This window comes from Panthera onca, chromosome B2, assembly GCF_046562875.1.
Source record: "Panthera onca isolate mPanOnc1 chromosome B2, mPanOnc1 haplotype 2, whole genome shotgun sequence".
Taxonomy (NCBI): domain Eukaryota; kingdom Metazoa; phylum Chordata; class Mammalia; order Carnivora; family Felidae; genus Panthera; species Panthera onca.
In genome coordinates, this window is record NC_138343.1 from 91,294,219 (window position 1) to 91,314,699 (window position 20,481).

Consider the following 20,481-nt stretch of genomic DNA (forward strand, 5'->3'; position numbering starts at 1 on the left):
TTCCAACAGACAGAGAAAGGTGAGGCATGTTCAAAGATCTGAGTTTGGGGTTGAAATGTGACTATGAACACATCTTTTCCACTTAGTGCCCAGAGATCAAATTGAATATTTTCCTTGGGACCGTGATTAGAACCCAGCCCATTTAGCCATTGTCTAAGAAGGGTCACTAATACTGCACACACAGCCCGTTACGTCTTTCCATACACACTCTCCAGGCCATGGGGGTGCCTGGAGAATAAGAATAAGGGGGTTAGGGGACTGTAGGTGCCATTCCAGATTTTGTCTACCTCAGGCAATAGGACAGTTCATTTTCTTTAAGAGCTTGGTATTCAACATTCAAGAATAGGAGAAGGAATATAAGAATAAGTAGTTTTCCCAGCTTGAATTCTTCTGGTCAGTTTGAAGAACATATTGCATTTTCTACTTCCAGAATATGCTTAGAATCCATCTATTTCTCTTCACATCCATTGTTGCAATCATAGCCAGGGTACCTTTCACCTGGATGTCTACATCGGAACCCCAATAAGCCTCACTTTTCTACTCCCCCTTACAATTCATTCTTCACACAACAGTAGCTGGAGCAGTGTCTTTAAAAGTAAATCGATCCGTGTCATTGCTCTGTCTAAATCCTTTCACTTATTTCTACTGCATTCTGATTAAAATTCAAATATAATTTACAAAGTACTGCCTACCTCCCCTCTCAACTCTTATCACCATCTTAGATGTTTTTTTATGTTTTAATTACACTGGCTTTTGTTCATTTTTTACACAGACACAAAGCTTTCTCTATTACTTTGGCAGTAGAGTTTTCCCAGCCTGGAAAACCAACCCCTAGCCCTTTGCCTGGCTAACTCTTACTCATCTTGGGCGGGGGGGGGGAAAGGGGGGATGTCACAGGTTAAATCTTTCTTTCTTAGGTAGACGTCCCATAAGCCTAAGCAATTTTAAGTTTTTCACAGCGCCCTGTACTTTTCCTTCCTGGCACATATTACAATCTGTTATTATGTATTTATGTGTACTTTTATGAAAAAAAATGACCATGTTCCTAGCCAGTCCTATTAGATAGAAAAAAATTGCCCCCAGTCCCACTATTTACATATTCAAGGCCTAGCAAAGTCTTTGGCACAAAGTATATCCTCAAGAAATATTGACTTGAATGAATGAAGGGTCACGGTCACCATGAGAATCATGAAAGGTACTTCCCATAGAATGCTTATTCAAGTGTCTGGTGCAAAGTTATTTTCCTATGGCACAGCATTACAATTTTTTTTTCCAGGTTTGCCCCACACCTACACAGTGAGAACAGAGAAACCCAGTAGTTAGTCAAAGGGCTGGGGTTATGAGTCAAGGCTTCAAGGGGTACAGGATTTTAGAGTATAGGAGAAGGGAACACTGAAGTCTGAGCTTATAAGGATGCACAATGCATCCCACATAGCAAAGTTTAATCTTGACATTCCAATTCTTATCAACGAGTAAACATGATTATTTATATAAGTTCCCCTTTTTCATCATATAAGTTTATGGTGTGGAAATAAACAAAGACCACTTAAAGGAGAACAAACAGAAGTTATTCAGAGTTTCCTGTAGCCACCATCACTTGCATTTGGCAGAGATGCACAGGTGGGCTGGTCAGTGGAAAAGCTTTATCGTGGAAAAAGAGGCCTCAGATGTGTTCTGATTGGAGATTGTGGACATGAGGAAATGAGATGGGCTAATGAGAAGGGGGCATTTAGGGTGATTGTTTGGAGGGCATATTTAAGCTTCTCTGATTGATCCTGAGTTGGAATGGTGGCAAAAAATAGGGAAGCTGGGGGTTATTGAATAAATTTTGACCATTTTGGGCTGATGTCTTAGAGGTTGTGGTTTGGCTTCCCATGTTGTTTGCTCCAGAGGCTCAGGGTCAAGTTCTATTTTCATACATGGTCAAACTGTTGTCTATTTGTATATTCAGTCTGTCTATGGAATTACTGAAGTTACTTGACAGAAGAGGAAGAAATAGAAAAAATAATAAGGTCAAGAAAAATCGACATTAGGAAAATAAAAATGTCTTCATAACTGACAATAAAATGAGGTTTTTTAGTTTATATTTTTTTGAATATGTAACCAGGATATGATTTACCACTGGAAGTGGTTTAACCTTACTTACCTAGTCCTTTGAAGCTTATCTATGTCCTTAGGAAAGGCCAGGTTCATTTGGAACAAAAGACCCTATTAAATGGCATAAGATGTTAAGAAATATTGACATGTTCAATAGTCACAAGGACTCTATTTAGAGCAAAAACAATTTGAAGCTTTTATATAAGATAGGTTTGAATCGAGTTGATGACACTCCATGATAATAGTGCATTTCCATTGCAAGGTGAGTTATCTAGAGACCATTTTGGGGAAAATAACCACTTATACTTAAAAAAAATTTCAAGAAACTACAACGCAATAATAAAATCACTTATACATCTGAAACTAGTATAACACTGTATATTAATTATACCTGAATTAAAAATAAATAAGTAAAATAATAAAATCAGTTAATCCTACCACATGGTTGAGTTGTCTTACTGAATGTGTTTTGTGACTACTATGTATGTTATGTGCTCTCCAAAAAAAACCCCCAAAAATAAAACAAACAAACAAACAAACAACAACTACAAAAAAGGCTCTATTCAAATGAATTTTTATTGTACTAGAGAATACTAGCTTCCAAGTAGAGTGTTGAACTAAAATCATTCTTGTGTAACCCTCATGGCTTTTTTCCAGCATCAAACTTTGCTATTTGTTTTGGTTATTTTGCTGATAGCCTCTTGAATGTAATATTTATATTAAATGTAAAATAGAACTTGGAGAACAGAATTTTCTGTCTTCTCAGAGGAAAGAGTCTAATCCTTATGAAAAATTGGCTTTGTGTATTAATTTTATATTAATTTTGAAAAAAACCATAAGGCTAAAACCAATACATTTCTCTGGCCAGATACGGTACTAAGGAGCCTGGAAATGTTTAGGACTATGAACAATAATATGGTGTTTGCCTCAGCATGTTTTTATCATAAAATCAGCTTCTAACTTGTATATCCTTAGGGGAAATTTTGAAAAAAAACAAGTGGCTACAAAAGGCCATTTTATGAAATCTATGTTTGCCAATTTCTACAAAGTTAAGAATTTATATATATATATATATTATATATAATATTTATATATGTATAAATATACATATATAGTATATATAATATATATAATATATATATAATATAAAGCAAGATAATCCATACTTGCAAACTTTTATAAAGTATAAAATTATCATATTTTACTTTCAAGTGAAGCTTCATTTCAACTTTTGACATCATTTTTATCTGAATATTTACCGCTTGCATTTGGGCCCACTTGTAGAAACTGGTGTCAGTAATCCATAGGCTTCTTACTGAAAACTCAAATATTTTTACAACGTATGAAGAGGGTGAGAATTAGTAGTGAAACCCTGCCTGCCGAAATTTACAGGCATAGATGTTCCAGGATCAGAACATGTTTCAAATTGCTTTTTGAAAAACTTTTTATAGAACATATATATTTTTAGAACAAGTGGTAATTTCTATGGAAGTCTTTACTATTGACCTTTCTCTTGCCTGTAGAATCCTGTACTCATTAACTCCCTATGAAAAAGGTGTCTGAATGGAATTTACAGTCTTCAAAATTTATCTAAGTGTGAAAATCCACACTAGATAGGTGAGAACTATTTCTTTGATAGACTTCTAGATACCTGATGCATAGTAGTTTTTATCTTTCTCTCTTTGATGGCATTTGATACATATATTCTGGTTCCCATGACAACAGTGACCCCCAACTTTCCCAGGAATTGAGATTTCTTTTGCTTCTCTGTAAGAAAGCAATGCTAATGGTGATGTCGACTAGTCAGAAATGTGTTGTTTGCTTCTTAAAAAGCAAAAATGCATCCTAGGCAGGATCCAAGCCTGAGGTTTTTCTTTGGAGATGTTAACCATTTAATTTGTCTAACTCTTATTTAGAATTCATTATATGCCCTATCTCACAACTGTACTGTAACAATATTTTTGGTTTGTGTGCCGGTATGTTTATAGTCACTATTTTGCTTGATAACTTTTAACCTTCAGAGTGGTAAAATATTTAAAATAACTATTTACAGATGATATTTATGTTTGGAAGTCAATTGGATTATTTTATTTGAGAGCACACAATTCCTTATTTTGGCCCATCAGAGAATACCAAATATTGACTTTTTTTCTTATTTTGGCTCATCAGAGAATACCAAATACTGACTTTGAATTAAGCATGTATAGTAAATATAATTTTTAAAGCATTGATTTGATTTTAATGTAATCTCTGAACTACATTTTTATTCTTGGAAAAATAGTCCTTAATTAATTGAACGTTACCACATTGTTATATTTGAGAATAGTTAATTAATTGATTCAAATTTTATTTAAAAAATAAAAACACCACCTGTCTCTAACTCTTTGTTAATATTTATGGTTGTCTCTGCCCTAGACAAAAATAAAAATCCTAAAGGTGAAAAATCTATGTTTAGATTAGTCATCCGTTTCTGTGAGATGATTATATATTTACTGATTTATCGTCCTCATGTGAACACTGTATTTCTCAAATGGTGAAATTCCAGCCCCTGTGGAAACTGGTGGATAGATAGTTTTAGGAAAGTAATTGGGGTGTAACTGAGCGGTTCTTCGCATGGTCCTCATAGGCCAAAATCACTTACGTATGAAGGTAGCTCAGTTCCCAGGTAATTGTTCTTTACTATGAATTCTTCCTGGCATGCAGCAGATAGGCACTGCTGTGAAATGGTTCATGTTTATCTTTGGGACATCAGGTACCAATTCCAATTCTGTTACCATGTAGCCCAATAAAAATATGCAACCGTTAATTATTAGTAGTACTTTTATTGGACAGTAACGTAAATAACTATCTCTACTTTTCATAAAAAAAAATTCCAACATTAGAAGAGGTGAGGTAAGTAAGAGAAAAAAGTCTCTTATTTGCCTGCAACACTTAGCAAAACAACTACTGTATTGAAAACACTCTGTTTTCATTATTCTGTATCCCACTATACAGGCCTGAGAACCTGACTTTGTAAATTATCTAGAAAGTATACTAGTTAATGGAGATATGTACAGTCCACCAGTGTATATTTGATCAATTGAAGAGAATATTCACCTCCCAAATATGAATTAGCATTTAATATCAATACATTCCTTATGCTTTCCATTTCTTGATACCTTCAAACAGTACTATCAGGGATGTCCCTTCTTCTAAAGGAATGGTAAATATCCTTCAGGCAAAGTATACTTAATGTGTCATATGTTTAGAAGCAACTAATTATTGAGGATATTTTTAAAACAAAAATTTTAAGATGGAGACTCCACATTGCGCTAGGACTGTTTTAAACATGATGTTTAAAACATTTGCATATTCCTGATGGTGAAAGATGCTGAGAATATTCTCCTGTACCTGTTGGCATTCTATATCTTCTTTGGGAAAAAGAATTAAGATTTTCTGCCCATTTTTATTTGGATTGTTTGTAGGGTTTTTTGTTTGTTTTGTTTTGTTTTGCTCTTGAGTTGAAATAGTTCTTTATATATTTTGGATATGAACTCCTTATCAGATGTATAATTTCAAAATATTTTCTCTCATTCAGTAGGTTGCCTTTTCATTTTATTGATGGTTTCCTTTGCTCTGCAGCAGTTTTTTAGTCTGATATAGTCCTATTTATTTATTTTTACTTTTGTTACTTTTGCTTTTGACATCAGATTTTAAAGAATTTGCCAAGACCTATGTCAAAGATCTCACTCCTTATGTTTTCTTCTCGGAGCTTTAGGGTTCCAGGTCTTACATTCAAATCAATCCATTCTGAGTTAATTTCTATGTATGGTGTAAAATAGTGGTTTAGTTTAATTCTTTTGCATGTGGCTGTCCTGTTTTTATTGAAGAGACTGTGCTTTCCCCATTGTGTATTCTTGGTTCCTTTGTCATAAATTAATTGACCATATATATGTGGACTTATTTCTGGACTCTCTGTTCTAGTCCATTGATCCATGTGTCTGTTTTTTAAGCTGGCACCAGACTGTTTTAATTACTATAGCTTTGTAATATACTTTGAATTCAGGAAATGTGATGCCTCTGCTTTTTATTTTTTTTCTTTCTTTCTCAAGATTGCTTTGGCTATTTGGATTGTGTGTGTGTGTGTGTGTGTGTGTGTGTGTGTGTGTGTATGCGTGTGTGTATGCAAGTGGTTCCATATAAATTTTAAGGTTATTTGTTCTATTTATTTCAAAATGTCACTGGAATTGTGATAGGGATTGCATTGAATCTGTAGGTAGCTTTGGATAGTATGGCCATTTTAACAATATCAATTCTTCCAATCCATGATTATGGAATATCCTTCCATTTATTTGTGTTTTCTAGAATTTCTTTCATTAATGCCTTGTAGATTTTTTTTTGGGGGGGGGTTGTGTATAGTTAATGCATAATGTTACATTCATTTCAGGTATGCAACATAATGATTCAACTTCTCTATACATTATGCTATCTATGCTTACCACAAGTATAACTACCATCTGTCACCACACAACACTATTATATTATCATTGACTATATTCTATATGCTGTGTCTTTTATACCCTTGACTTATTTATTCCATAACTAGAAGCCTATATCTGCCAGTCCCCTTCACCCATTTTGCCACCCCATTCCCACCCCTCATTCTCTCTGGCAACCATCACTTTGTTCTCTATGTTTATGTCTGATTCTCCTTTTGGTTTCTGTATTCATTTGTTTCGTTTTTAAGATTCCACATGTGAGTGAAATCATATGGTATTTGTCTTTCTCAGTCTGACTTATTTCACTTAGCATAATACTCTCTAGGTTCATCCATGTTGTCGCAAATGACAAGGTATCTTTTTTCATTGCTGCGTAATATGAGGTATATATGTATGTATACATATATACATATATACACATATATATATATATACGTATATGCCTCCACTTCCTTATCCTTTCATCTACTGTTGAACACTTAGGTTGTTTCCATATCTTGGCTATTGTAAATAATGCTGCAATAAACATAGGGGCCCATATCTTTTTGAATTAGTGTTTTCATTTTCTTGCGGTAAATACCAAGTAGTAGAATTCTTGCATCATATGGTATTTCTATTTTTTAATTTTTGAGGAACCTGCATACTGTTTTTCACAGTGGCTGACCAATTTACATTCCCCCCAACAGTGCACACGAGTTCCAGTTTTCTCCACATCCTTGCCAACACCTGTTATTCTTATCTTTTTGATTTTAGCCATTCTGACAGGTGTAAGGTGATATCTCATTGTGGCTTTGATTTGCATTTCCTTGATAATTAGTGATGTTGAGCAACTTTTCATGTGTTTGTTGGCCGTCTGTATGTCTTCTTTGGAGAAATGGCTCTTCAAGTCCTTTGCCCATTTTTTAATTGGGTTGTTGTGGGTTTTTCATTGGTTTGTTTATTTTGATTTTGGTGTTGGGTTGTGTAAATTTCTTTATTTTATATATTAACCCCTTATTGGATATAATCTTTGCAAATATCTTCTCCCATTTAATAGATTTATTTTTTGTTTTGCTGATGATTTTCTTCACTGTGCAAAAACTTTTTATTTTGATGTAGTATCAATTGTTTTTTTTGTTTGTTTGTTCATTTATTTATTTATCTATTTCTTTATTTCTTTATTTCTTTATTTTTATTTTGTGTTCCTTGCCTTAGGAGACATATCTAGAAAAATGTTATGTCAGCTGATGTCTAGAGAAATTGCTGCCTGTGTTCTCTTCCAGGATTTTTTATGGTTTCAGGTCTCACGTTTAGGTCTTTAATCCAATTTTAGTTTATTTTTGTGTACAGTGATAGAAAGTAGTTCAGTTTCATGCCTTTGCATGTAGCTGTCCAATTTTCCCAGCACCATTTATTAAAGAGACTGTCTTTTCTCCATTGTGTGTTCTTGCCTTCTTTGTCATAGATTAATTGACCATATAAGCATGGGTTTATTTCTGGGCTCCTCTATTGTATTCCATTGATCTATGTGTCTGTTTTTGTGTTATGTCGTATAGTTTTCAATGTACAGATATTTCACCTCCTTGGTTAAATTTATTCCTGGTTGTTTTATTCTTTTTGGTGCAAGTGTAACTGAGATTTTTAAAAATATTTCTTTCTGGTAGTTTGTTATTAGTGTATAGAAACATAACAGATTTTTGTATATTGACTTTTGTATCCTGAAACTTTACTAAACTTGTTTATTAGTTTAATAGTTTTTGGTGGAGTCTTCAGAGTTTTCTGTATATAATATCATGTCATTTGCAAATAGAGTTTTACTTCTTCCTTTCCAATTCAGATAATTTTTTTTCTTGTCTAATTGCCATTATGAGGACTTCCAGTACTGTGTTGAATAAAAGTGGCAAGAGTGGGCATCCTTGTTTTGTTCCTGATCTTAGAGGAAAGGCTTTTAGCTTTTCAGCATTTAGTACAGTGTTAGCTGTAGGTTTGTCAAATATGGCCTTGATTGTAGTGAGATACATTCCCTTTGCACCACTTTGTTGAGAGTTTTTTCACTCTACTTAAAACAACTCTGTGAGGTTAAGAGTACTTAGATATTTTTATTTGATTTTGGAGCTGAAAAAAGTACTTTAAAGACTTGATTAAATAATATAATAAAAAAATTGTGTTCAGAAAATAGATTAAAACAGAAAAAGATTGTCTTGAGTTAGCCATGTTTCTTGTGATTAAAACAAAATAAACCAAAACTCACTGGTGACAATTCCCTCAAGCAATAGAAAGTTTTGAATTAGACATTCCCCATATACTTAAAATCTAGGGATCTTGCAATTTTTTTGATTTAAAATTTATGCCACTGAAATTTTTGAAACCTTATAATAATCTGTTCAGAAAACTTGATTTGTAGAAGGGAATACCTAATATTTATGATTATAGGAAATTATGGATTCATATACTATGAACCAGAACCCCTCCATCCAGAGACAGAGAATGAAACAAGATAAATATATTTAGATGAGTGGACATATGGCTAAATTATATTTTTGGAAGTAATCATAGAGGATGATGGTAAGCAAAATTGGGAATATTTGTATTAGTGATTTGGGTAGAAGGTTGAAAAACTTAATAGTTTTAAGGATGTCATTAGGCAGATGACAGTGGGAAAATGATGTTTGCCAATGCTTTGGCTGGTAGAATTGCACATCTGAAAAATCTAGCTATGTAGCCAATAGTGAAAAAAAAAAAAAAAAGGGAAAGAAAATCTAAGAGGACAAATGTGTAATAGGTATTAATTATAGACCAGGGGCAGAAAAATGCCAGTCACTGCAAAATCCGATCTGCAGATGTGTCTTATTTAGCCAATGGAGTTTGTTTGTTTGTTTGTTTGTTTATTTATTTATTTATTTATTTATTTATTTATTTATGATGTTGAATTTGAAGCAATTTAAGCAGGTCAGCAAGCATTCTAGGTTTTACATTATCCTCTCTTTCCCCACCCAGTTCCCTAGTAAGGCCTCTATTAGCTGTAGTGATGCCTTACTGGGACCTAAAAGAATCACCTACTCTGGAAGCATGCAGCCTCAAAGCACAGCTGTCAGAAGAGCAGGGTCTGGACTGTGACTGTTACGTGCTATTCTGCCTTGAAATTTTGTGAAATTTAGAAGTTGCATACCTTTGCCTGGAAACTCTTACTACTGGCTTATGTCCTTTTTCTCCACACATGGATGTTACTGTCTGGCCCCTGAAGGCTTTACATTATTGACCCTAAATTACAATTTGACCGTCTTTATGGCATCATGGTAGTCATAGTCTAAAGTAATTTAATTGACCAGTAGATAATATACTTTGGAGAGAATGCTGATATCAGTATTTTTTTCTTACTGTATTATTTGACTTTGTCCTATATTGACCCAGACATTGGGAACGTGTAGTTTTTAATGGTAAGAGGAAAATTAACTCAATGTAAGAAAATATGGCAAGAAAAATTTTTTTAGATATCATTAAAAAATTATGTTGAGGGGTGCCTGGGTGGCTCAGTCGGTTAAGACTCCAACTTCAGCTCAGGTCATAATCTCACGGTCCGTGGGTTCGAGCCCCGCATCAGGCTCTGTGCTGACAGCTCAGAGCCTGGAGCCTGTTTCAGATTCTGTGTCTCCCTCTTTCTCTGACCCTCCCTTGTTCATGCTCTCTCTCTCTCTGTCTCAAAAATAAATAAACGTTAAAAAAATTAAAAAAAAATTATGTTGAATCCCTTGTATAGTTAATGTGTTTTTGAAAAAAATATATATTTGGGGGAATGCCTAGGTGACTCAGTTGGTTAAGTGTCCAGCTCTTGATTTCAGCTCAGGACATGATCTCATAGTTCATAGGACTGAGCCCCACACTGGGATCTGTGCTGACAGTGTGGTGCCTATTTAGGATCCTCTCTCTCCCTCTCTTTGTGCCCTCCCCCCAAAAATAAATAAATAAAATAAAATCCTTTTAAAAAAGAAAAATTATATTTGGGTTTGCACTTAAATACAACTTTTAGAATGGCTTACCTATTCTTCTTATGAAGGACAGAAATTAGTAATATTTCTATTTTTGTGCTTCTCCAATTAAAGGGAAAAAGACATCTTAATAGGTTACTGAGAAAGGTATGCAAATGAAAAAAGAGAGAAAAAAGTAAATGCAATGAAACATAGAAATATAAAAAAGATTATAATAATCAAGTTGAATAAGGTTGTGCTAATTAGACTTTTTTTTAACATATTTAGGTAGACCAGGGTAAATATTACCTGCTAAATCAGTGTCACTTTTAAAATTATTTAATTTATATATAAAGTTTTATTTTATTTTATTTATGTATTTTTAAAAGTTTATTTATTTGAGAGAGAGAGAGAGAGAGAGAGAGTGCACACATGAAAGCTGGGGAGGGGCACAGAGAGAAAGAGAGAGAGGATCCCAAGCAGGCTCCATACTGAAAGCAGAGCAGGGATCTATCTCAGGATGCTGTGCAATCATGACTTGAGCCAAAATCAAGAGTCAGATGCTTAACTGACTGAGCTACTCAGGTGCCTACACAGCTTTGTTTTAAAGATAAATTGATAATTGATAGTTTTCCTCTCCTTTAAGTAGACACATTGGGTCATTGGTGAGAGGGATATGGAAAACAAATTTTACTATTGATGACTTCTAAGTTTGAGAGGGTGGAGAAAAGAACTACTGAATTAAATCTTCTTCCACTTTTGTTCTTCTTCAGTGCTGACCATTGTTATATGACAGGGCAATGGTGCAGGTTTACATAAACCACCCAATCTATGCATTCAGTGGCGTTCTGCACTGATACATGTCTCCCAGAGGTGTGCTGTATCATTCCATAGGTTGTGTTCAGGGGGTATAAAATTTCTGAACACTGAGAGTGTATGGCCTAATTATTAGAGAGTATCAGTTAAATTAAAGTACATATTAAATAGCATACAGATAGAAGTACTGGGATGGGTTTTTCAGATGAGATTGTGCTGTAATGTCTCTTTGGAGTATTTTGAATGCTGCAAAGGTGCATTTTTAAAAGCTCCAAAGGCAATTTTGGGTAAGATTTGCTGTATTGGGGGTCATGCAAAATACCAATCAATGCCACTTCCAAGCTTGCCTTTACCTGTTAATTTATCCTGGATTCCCAGGTTTTGCTCCTTTAGCTTTGTCTATATAACATGGCATGTTATCTTTGTAATGAGAGGATGAGATAGATCCATTACAGTAAAAGATATGCACTATTAATGAGTTTCTAGCCAGCTATCAAGGTATCATCAAATGTGGTTTATCTTGGTGAATGAAAGTTCGAATGGAAAATTAAGCTCCCATACTGACTGTAGAAGTGCAGTGGATCATTTTGTTCTTTAATGTCACACTTCACTGGACACACTTCACAGAGCAGTGAATCATGCTTAAAACAAGCAGCCTTTACTTTAGCGACAGCAGATAATGCAGCAGAGGTGAATAATAAGTGTTAGCAGTCTTAACTTTCTCTTACAGTGCTTTCTCCCAGGTGCCTGATGGACAATTTACAAAGTACATATGCTATTTTATAGATTGGAACTTGGGATCCCGCCAGTGGCCTGAATATGACAGAAAGTCAAAAAGGAAAGCCAGCCAACATCACAGATTCCTTATCCAATCGTTCTTTGATTGTTACCACCATTTTGGTAAGTATTTGTTTTCCCATTTTTTTTTAGATAAATGTAGATAAACATGGAAGTGGATTAAAAATGGCATTATAATTTGAACAGTAAGGAACAGAATGTAATGTATTTTACAGTTATTTAGCAATTACTGTATAACAGATAAGTCAGGGTTAATTTAGCCAGTTTTTATTATGTTAGTCTTCAATGATGTAACTTGTATTAATGTTTGGGATATTTATATTGATTAATAATACAACTTTATATATTACTAGAACGTATTATATTTCTACAAAATGAGTTCCTATTGAATAATTTTCAGTGTTAAGATTTAAAATATGTATGGACATGCAGATGTATATGGTTATGTGAGGGGCTACATGTGAACTTTGCTTCGCTTTCACCTCCTGAAAATATATTTTAGAGAGCCTGTAATTACTTTTTCAGTATTTTTCCTATTGTATTCCAACCTTGCTTTCAATTGTCTTCATCATGGAAAATCCATCTCCCTAATAAAATTAGGTGACAAGTGCTTTCTTAAACCAGAAACATTTATGGGGCGCCTGGGTGGCGCAGTCGGTTAAGCGTCCGACTTCAGCCAGGTCACGATCTCGCGGTCCGCGAGTTCGAGCCCCGCGTCAGGCTCTGGGCTGATGGCTCGGAGCCTGGAGCCTGTTTCCAATTCTGTATCTCCCTCTCTCTCTGCCCCTCCCCCGTTCATGCTCTGTCTCTCTCTGTCCCAAAAAAAAAAAAAAAAAAAAAACCAGAAACATTTTCACCAGCAACAGAATTAATACAGATGCGCTGGATATATTTACCCTCCCTATAATGATATATTTTAATTAGATCCTATAGTAATATTTACCTATGCCTACTATGTCATTTGAAATGGGAATTTTAATTTTAGAATAAACAAGGACCTCTTATATAAAATTAAGTCATTACTTTCTACCTACAGAATAAGCTTATCCATGCTAATTCTTGTGTCTTCCCAGGTAGTCGATAAGGATGTGAGATTAATGTTCAGAACAAACCACCATACACTTTTAGCATTTATGTAATTTCTATATTTGATTTATGGTGGAAAGCAAGCCAGAAGGAATTGATAATCTTGTTCTTTTATTAACAACAAGGGATGTCACATCTTTAGGCATGTCAGAATAAAATAACTTGGGTTAAAGACTCTTGATAATGAAGCAAAGGTGGTAATAAAGAAATGACACTGATGGAAGTTTATAAGTTTTTTTAATCACTCCCTTGCTAAGAACCTCAGTGAATACTGGGTCTCTATCCATCATATCTAAACTTCCTAAGTTCTCTTTATATCTCCCTCTCTTTTCAAAGATAACTCTCATGCCCACCAACTCACTGGCCTTGTCCTTCAGTTAAAATGCTCTCACAAGATGCTAATGCATCTTTTTTCTGCCTGTATGTCCTGGATCTCATTATCTCCTGCTAGGACTATGGCAGTAACCATGAAATTATCCATTTGCTGACAGCCTTTTTCCCTTTGCAATGTACCCTACTCCCCATTGTAATGATCTGTCATTTTCCTTGCTTATAATGCTTTAGTGAATCCATATTGACCATTAAAAATTGCCTAAAATTTTGGGGCACCTGGGTGGCTCGGTCAGTGGGGCGTCTGACTTCGGCTCAGGTCATGATCTCACAGCTTGTGAGTTCGAGCCCCACATCGGCTCTGGGCTGACAACTCGGAGCCTGGAGCCTGCTTCGGATTCTGTGTCTCCCTCCCTCTCTCTGACCCTTCCCCGCTCACACTCTGTCTCTCTCTCTCAAAAGTAAATAAACATTAAAAAAAATTTTTTTTAAACATGCCTAAAATTTTGACCCTATGTTCAAGACGTCCTACAGTCTTGTTTTCTCCCACCTTTCCATCCTCATTTCCTATTATGCCCTTTCAAGAACCCTGTGTTTTAACTTACCTGGGGTAACCAGTTAACCTATTGCCATGATTGTGTTAGCCCTATTCTTTTGTCTGCAATATGTTGCTTGCCATTTCTGAGATTTGATAGTACTTGTCAGTACTTTATATTATTTAGGATTAATATTATACCATTCTTTACCTATTTCATGTGTGCAATATTTCTCCAAACATCACTGAACACTTCTTTGAAGAATAGGATCTATGTCTCCTATTTTTACATCATATGTGTCTCTGCAATGCTCATAAAAAGTGTTATATAGGGGACATTTGTAGTCTTCAGCAGTTGGCACTTCTTTCTGTGTTCTCCTTGATCCACAAATTCCCAGATACGTCACTTATCTTACGGCTCCAAAACTGCTCACTTCTTTACATCTCCCTGTGAGAACCTATTCATCCTTCCAGACTCATCTCAAATGACAACCACTCCATGAAAATATCTGATCTCTCCATTAAGTTGTGTGTACGTTGTGGGGTGTGGAGGGATGTACACTTTATGTATCATAATACACTATAATGGCAATTATGCACTGTTTTTTTTTTAGAAAATTTGTATATCTGTGTTTCCACTTGAGATGAACATAAAGCCCATGATCAAATTTTACAGTTTTGATATCTCAATGTCAGAAAAAAAGTGTCCTAGGCATTGCAAGCACTCAAATATTTGTCAAATTAAATTAAGTAAACAGTATTTAATTAAATGGAAAATTAGAAGAAGTAAGCAACTTTTGAATGGTTATACTTAAATATTTTTCAACTGTGAAGATTATTGCAAACTGCTTGTCCCAACAAAGCAGGTCGATTAAGGTGATCCATATAATTTCTCAGTCTTAATTACTCATGGTTATTTTATAAGAAGTATTCAGACATTTTTCTCAAGCATAAACAATTTTGAGTCTATTGAAACAAGTGGCACTTAATCTTAGCTTTATATTGAAACCAGAAATAAAGCCTTTTAAAAAGTACTTGTACCCAGAACACATTTCATACCTTTTAAAACAGTATCTCTGAGCTTTGGACTTGGGAAATCTTCATTTTTAAAAAAACTTCCATAGGTAATTCTGATGTATAACAATGATTGAGAACAAACTGCTCAGATCATTACTCTGCATAACTAAGATGTAAGATCAACTATGAAACATACACTAACTTACATTAAAAAAAAATAGGTTATTGGGGCACCGGTGTGGCTCAGTTGGTTAAGCATCTGACTTCCGTCCAGGTCATGATTTCATAGCTCATGGATTCAGTTCTGAGTTGGGCTCTGTGCTGAGAGCTCACAGCCTGGATCCTGCTTCAGATTCTGTGTCTCCTCTCTCTGTCCCTCCCTGCTTGCACTCTGTCTCTCACTCTCTCTCTCTCTCTTTCAAAAATAAATAAAAATTAAAAAATAGTTTATTTCTATTTTAGAGTATATCCCTCTATTGGTCTCTAAGTGATTCTGATATTTACTAAAAGGAAAGTCACTTTGTTTTTATATCACTTATTGAAAAAGTTCTTGTTCTGAATAATAATCTGATCATAAGATATCCACAATTGAGAAAAGAATATGTTTGAAGAGACTAGTTACCTTATTTAGTAAGCATTATGCTTGATAGAATTTACTGATAGTTTATATTTTATAAAGCGGTATGATCATTTGATTTATATTCGGTAATTTTGTCCTTTTCTGTCTTGGAAAAATCTAAGAGGAGTTTCTGGCTGAGTTGCGAATAATGGTATCTCCACAAAGAGAAGCTGTGGAGATACCAAAGAGAAGTTCACTTCTGCTTCTTGTTCAATATTCTTATTAAGATATGTGCCTTAAGAAAAAACAGTGAGGTATTCTAGGATTTGACATTTTCAGTGTGCTAATCATAATCGCTCCATTTCTCTTGCATTTATTTTTATTTCTTCCTTTATTTAATGAATATGTACTGAATGATGATTGTGCGAAAGCTTTGTTTGCTGGGCAAAACACATATGATATTTGCCCTCAGGGAACTTAGAAAATGGTGAAGATTCATAGGGAAGTTTACACACATACACACACACACACACCCACACACACACACACACACACATTACCTTCTGATTAAGATATAAGAAAAAGATAAGCAGAGTAATGCCTTTTACAGGATACTTCTGAGTTATCCTTGGAGCCAGGAGTGACAGGACAAGTCAGACAGGCCTCTCTGCAGAGAAATAGACAGCAGAGATCTGAAGTCTGAGAAGGAATTAGCAAGGTAGAGAAAAAGGAGTATTATTGGCAAAGGGAATAGCATATGCGAGGGCCCTAAAGCAGGAAAGATCTTGAAAAATTGGCAAAATGGAAAGAAAACCATAATGGCTGGTGCTGGTGCCTTGGTGCCTTCGTCTGCTTCTCAGCTTTACAAAATATGACACAGTCCATTACCAAAAAAACAAAAAATGAAAAACAAAAAGCCAACAGACATTTATTGGATACCTGCTATGTGCTAGCCTCTGTTCAAAGCACTACCCATGTATTTACTCAGTTAATAGTTATAATAACCTTTTTTGATAGCATTATTGCTACTACTTTTACAATTAAGAAAGCTAATGTCTGGATTGCCTAAATAGCCTACTCATGGACACACAGCTAAAAAGTAGAGTAGTGGGGTTTTAACCAATCTGTTTAGGCAACTTGAGCAACCAATACTATGTAATGAAAACTCCATTGGCCAACTATGGAAAAGTCTAGCAACTATAGTTTATGGCCAAAACAACATCTTGATTGAGAGAGTTTTTCCCCTAAAGCAGTACTTCTTATCCAGAAATCGTATATATGCTAGAACACTGTTTTGCTATTATGGGTGTGCCCCAAATGGCTAGACATTCCCCACCATGGAGGCCAAGATTAGATTACACTTGGTTGGGTATCTTGGCCCTCCCATTTCTCTCCTCTTTTAATGTAGCACTCAGTTTTCTTTCAGCCTCTTTAAACCATAATTTGAGATTTTTCTGGGCAATCAAAATAGTGTTGGGGTTTATCTTATTTTTTTTCTCTTTAGAATTGAGATGGAGCATCTTGTTTATAAATATCTTTTACTCCCCTTGAACAGTATAACCTATGCCCAATACATTGTATGGGTGCAGCATATAATTATATCATGGAATGATTCATTTTAGAAAGCCTTAAACATTTTTAAGTGTGTTTATTATTTTTTGTTTAATTTTGAATAAAGACTTATCCTATAATTTGGAAATTTATGTAACTCCACCTGCAAGACTGGACCTAAAGCTTCGGTCTACTCATACCCTCTTCTTAATATACCTTATATTACCTCTCTGGCCTTTGAATTTCAAGTTCAGTTGCTATTAAAATTCCCTTGCTTCTTCTGTTTTTTGTTATTAATGGAACTAAAAATTTAACCTTAGAATCATGTTTTCATTTATGAGGAGTTTATTTCATAGCAACTGTTAAAACATAAATTCTTAATTACCAAAATGAATAACAAAAATACTCATTTAGAACAAGACATAGAGTGCTCTTAGAGAATAGCGTGTCCTATATCTTCAATTTATAATCTGATCCTTTTGTCCTCACTGCTATGGATCCACTAGCTAGGAGCAGCATCAGGTGACTGAATATTTATTTAACTTCATTTATTTACCACTGAGTTCTTGGTTTTCAGTAGATTTTTTCAGGCCTGTGTAAAAACGTTGAGTGTTTCCCACTGTGCTACTCCTGTATAATAATTGATTTTTGTCCATCAAAAGATTACTAACACTTAAATGCCACTGTACATGTTTTTTCCCTTCATAGCTAGTAGCACTTCAACATGCAAATGACTATGAATTTGGTTACTTTAGAAAAACAACTTCTCTTAAGAAAGTTCTTTCTTCTTGGTTGCTCAATGAATTCAAAAAGTGTGTTTGCATCTGCAACTTAGTCTTATTTTTTTATTTTTTTTCCCTATATAACCTCCTGGAAGGTTATATAGTTCAGTATCCAGTTTACTTGCTTAGGCTTGTAAAGCTTTATTGTTACAGCCCACAGATACAGGAGGCTTATCTGGGAGCAAGCTTCCAAGGACAATGGGAAGGTTTCACAGTACAAAAGATGAAGTGACCGAATCATCCCCTAAATGGTGCTGCGGCTTCTGCCATAACATCAACAAAAGCAGATTTCTAGGGCTTCAAGTCTACCACTGCAATACATTTTCCCTCTGATTCTTCTCTTCCCATTGTCACAGATGGACTGTCAAGCACGTGGTTCTTCTTTATAAGCTGCTAGCATCCGGGCTTGGAAACCCAGATACTGCAGCTTCACAAAGAAAAAGGTTTTCATTCTTAGCAACCCCTACACCATTTCTAAGCAGTTTGAAACATGTATTGTGGAGGTAATAAGATCAAAATAATTTGAGAAAGATATAGTAAATATACACACACAAGTACTACTTGAATGTTAACGTCTGAGATGAGAGTGCCTCATTAAAACTCAGACTCCTCTGACCCTACTCCTGCTACCTGCTTGTTGAAAAGCAACCAAACCTTTTCTCACCATGTTGTTTCTTCTCTTTCAGGGTGTCTGCTGGCACTACATTTCTCTTTCTTGCTCATGCTTTAATAGCTCAACGTATTTTACTTCAAATAACTATTAATATTCTCTTAAGCCTCCAGATTAACTAGATAAACATAAAACTATTGGTGGTGGCACCATACAGAAAGAAAGCTGTTTTAATGTGAAATTACGCATAATTTTTAAAACCCTAGGATCTTAATTTTTAAGGGTTTTGGAAGTGACCAGAACCTCCATTTTTTAACCACGTAATTTCTCTCACACACATGTGCTTTCTTCATCCTTCTTTATTAAATCTGCTTTAAAAATGCCAACATAATAAAGATTAAGTATTTTTATTTTGTTGTGATATTGTTTTCCATCGCCAACATTATTTTCAGTATTGTGGTTTTTCTGAAGCTTATTTTATCATGAACAATGTATTAAGTTTGGTATGGAAGAATGAATAGAGAAATCTGAATCTCTGATTCAGCTAAACCACAGCAAACGACATGGAAATGCAGTATTTTTGCTCTAGCTTTCTCATTGTCAAAGATATTATCACAATAGAACCATGTAAACTTATACAATCTAAATTTCAGCTGCATCCTTGATCTGAGCAGATGTTCAGTATCAAACTTAACATGCACCAAACCTCCTCCTTCAATTCAGGCCTTACCACACCTCTTCCAAACTCTGTTCATGTTTCCAGTACTTTTCTATTCATTCAGAGCAGAGGTTTGTTTCTTAGATACCTCAGTCTCTTTAAACCCCATATTCACAATTCAGATAACAAAAAGAGAAAATAAGATGAATTATTTTAAGAGTTTAGCAAAAAAGTGAGTCAAGGAACATTCTGAACAAGTGAGAACGGTTTGTTTGTGGGTAGTATGGAATGGGACATTTATAGAGTCTGAGTTGAGAGGCATTGTATCAAATGGGAAAGGGAAAAGATGGCAACATTGAAAAATCAAGTATGAGATTTATTGGGGGTGGATTACATGTGGGGCAAAAGAAGTGGAGGAATATGGATGAGGACTTCAGGTTAAAAGTCTAAGAGATGTGGCATTAGCCTTGCCACAGAGCATGATAAGGATGTTGGGAAGGGAGATAATGAGCTCTCTTTAGTCATCTATGAATGGAGATGTTGGCAATAACTTGTGTATAGTCAAATCTTGATTATTCATGTAGGGGGATAATAAATTAGATTCAGAAATGAGATGCAGTTTGGAGATTAGCTAATAGGTGCAGTCTCCTTTCCCATCAAACCTTTTACTGGAAAAGCAGTGAAATGGCACATTTGATTGATTTGAGCTTGAGGTTTATTTTTTTTTCTCTTTCTTTTTCACTAAGGAATTAAGCTAATGAAATACTTAATGGCCAAAATAGATACAAAAATGGTAAAAACCAAAATTTCCCATCTAAACTGATAATTCAGTCGATGGAAGGAATTAAATAGCAGATCAGTATTTACTTAAATATAAATGATAATCACTAAGCCAAATCCTCTGAAATCAATATTACCCTAAATTAGTATCCTTCCTGAAATATTTTTAACAGCACAACTAGCAAAACTCTAACTGTTTTTCTTAAGTTAACTTCAACATATTACCTTCTTATTATTTCTATAGCTATTTCTGTAGATATACAGGTAAAAAAACTTTTCTTGGAATGACAGTTATGGCCAATAAAGACTTGGATATTTTGGGCATTGCGTAAATTTTTGGTAGTTACTCTTTTGAAAATAGGTAAACACAGTTTGCTGCAAATAAGAACATAGTGATTGTGCCTACAGTTGTGCACTAAAGAATTTGTGTGTGTATTGTG

The 20,481-nt window shown here is 34.7% G+C and overlaps 1 protein-coding gene across 4 annotated transcripts in view; it reads left to right on the forward strand.

Annotated features, from left to right (window-relative positions):
* The window catches only part of GRIK2 (glutamate ionotropic receptor kainate type subunit 2), a 648,000-nt gene that overhangs the window by 391,428 nt on the left and 236,091 nt on the right, over positions 1-20,481 (forward strand). For all 4 annotated transcript variants that reach the window (XM_081795767.1, XM_081795769.1, XM_081795768.1 and 1 more), the window contains exon 9: positions 12,122-12,235. In XM_081795767.1, coding sequence (XP_081651893.1) covers positions 12,122-12,235 — 114 coding nt within the window. The remainder of the gene's footprint in view (positions 1-12,121; positions 12,236-20,481) is intronic.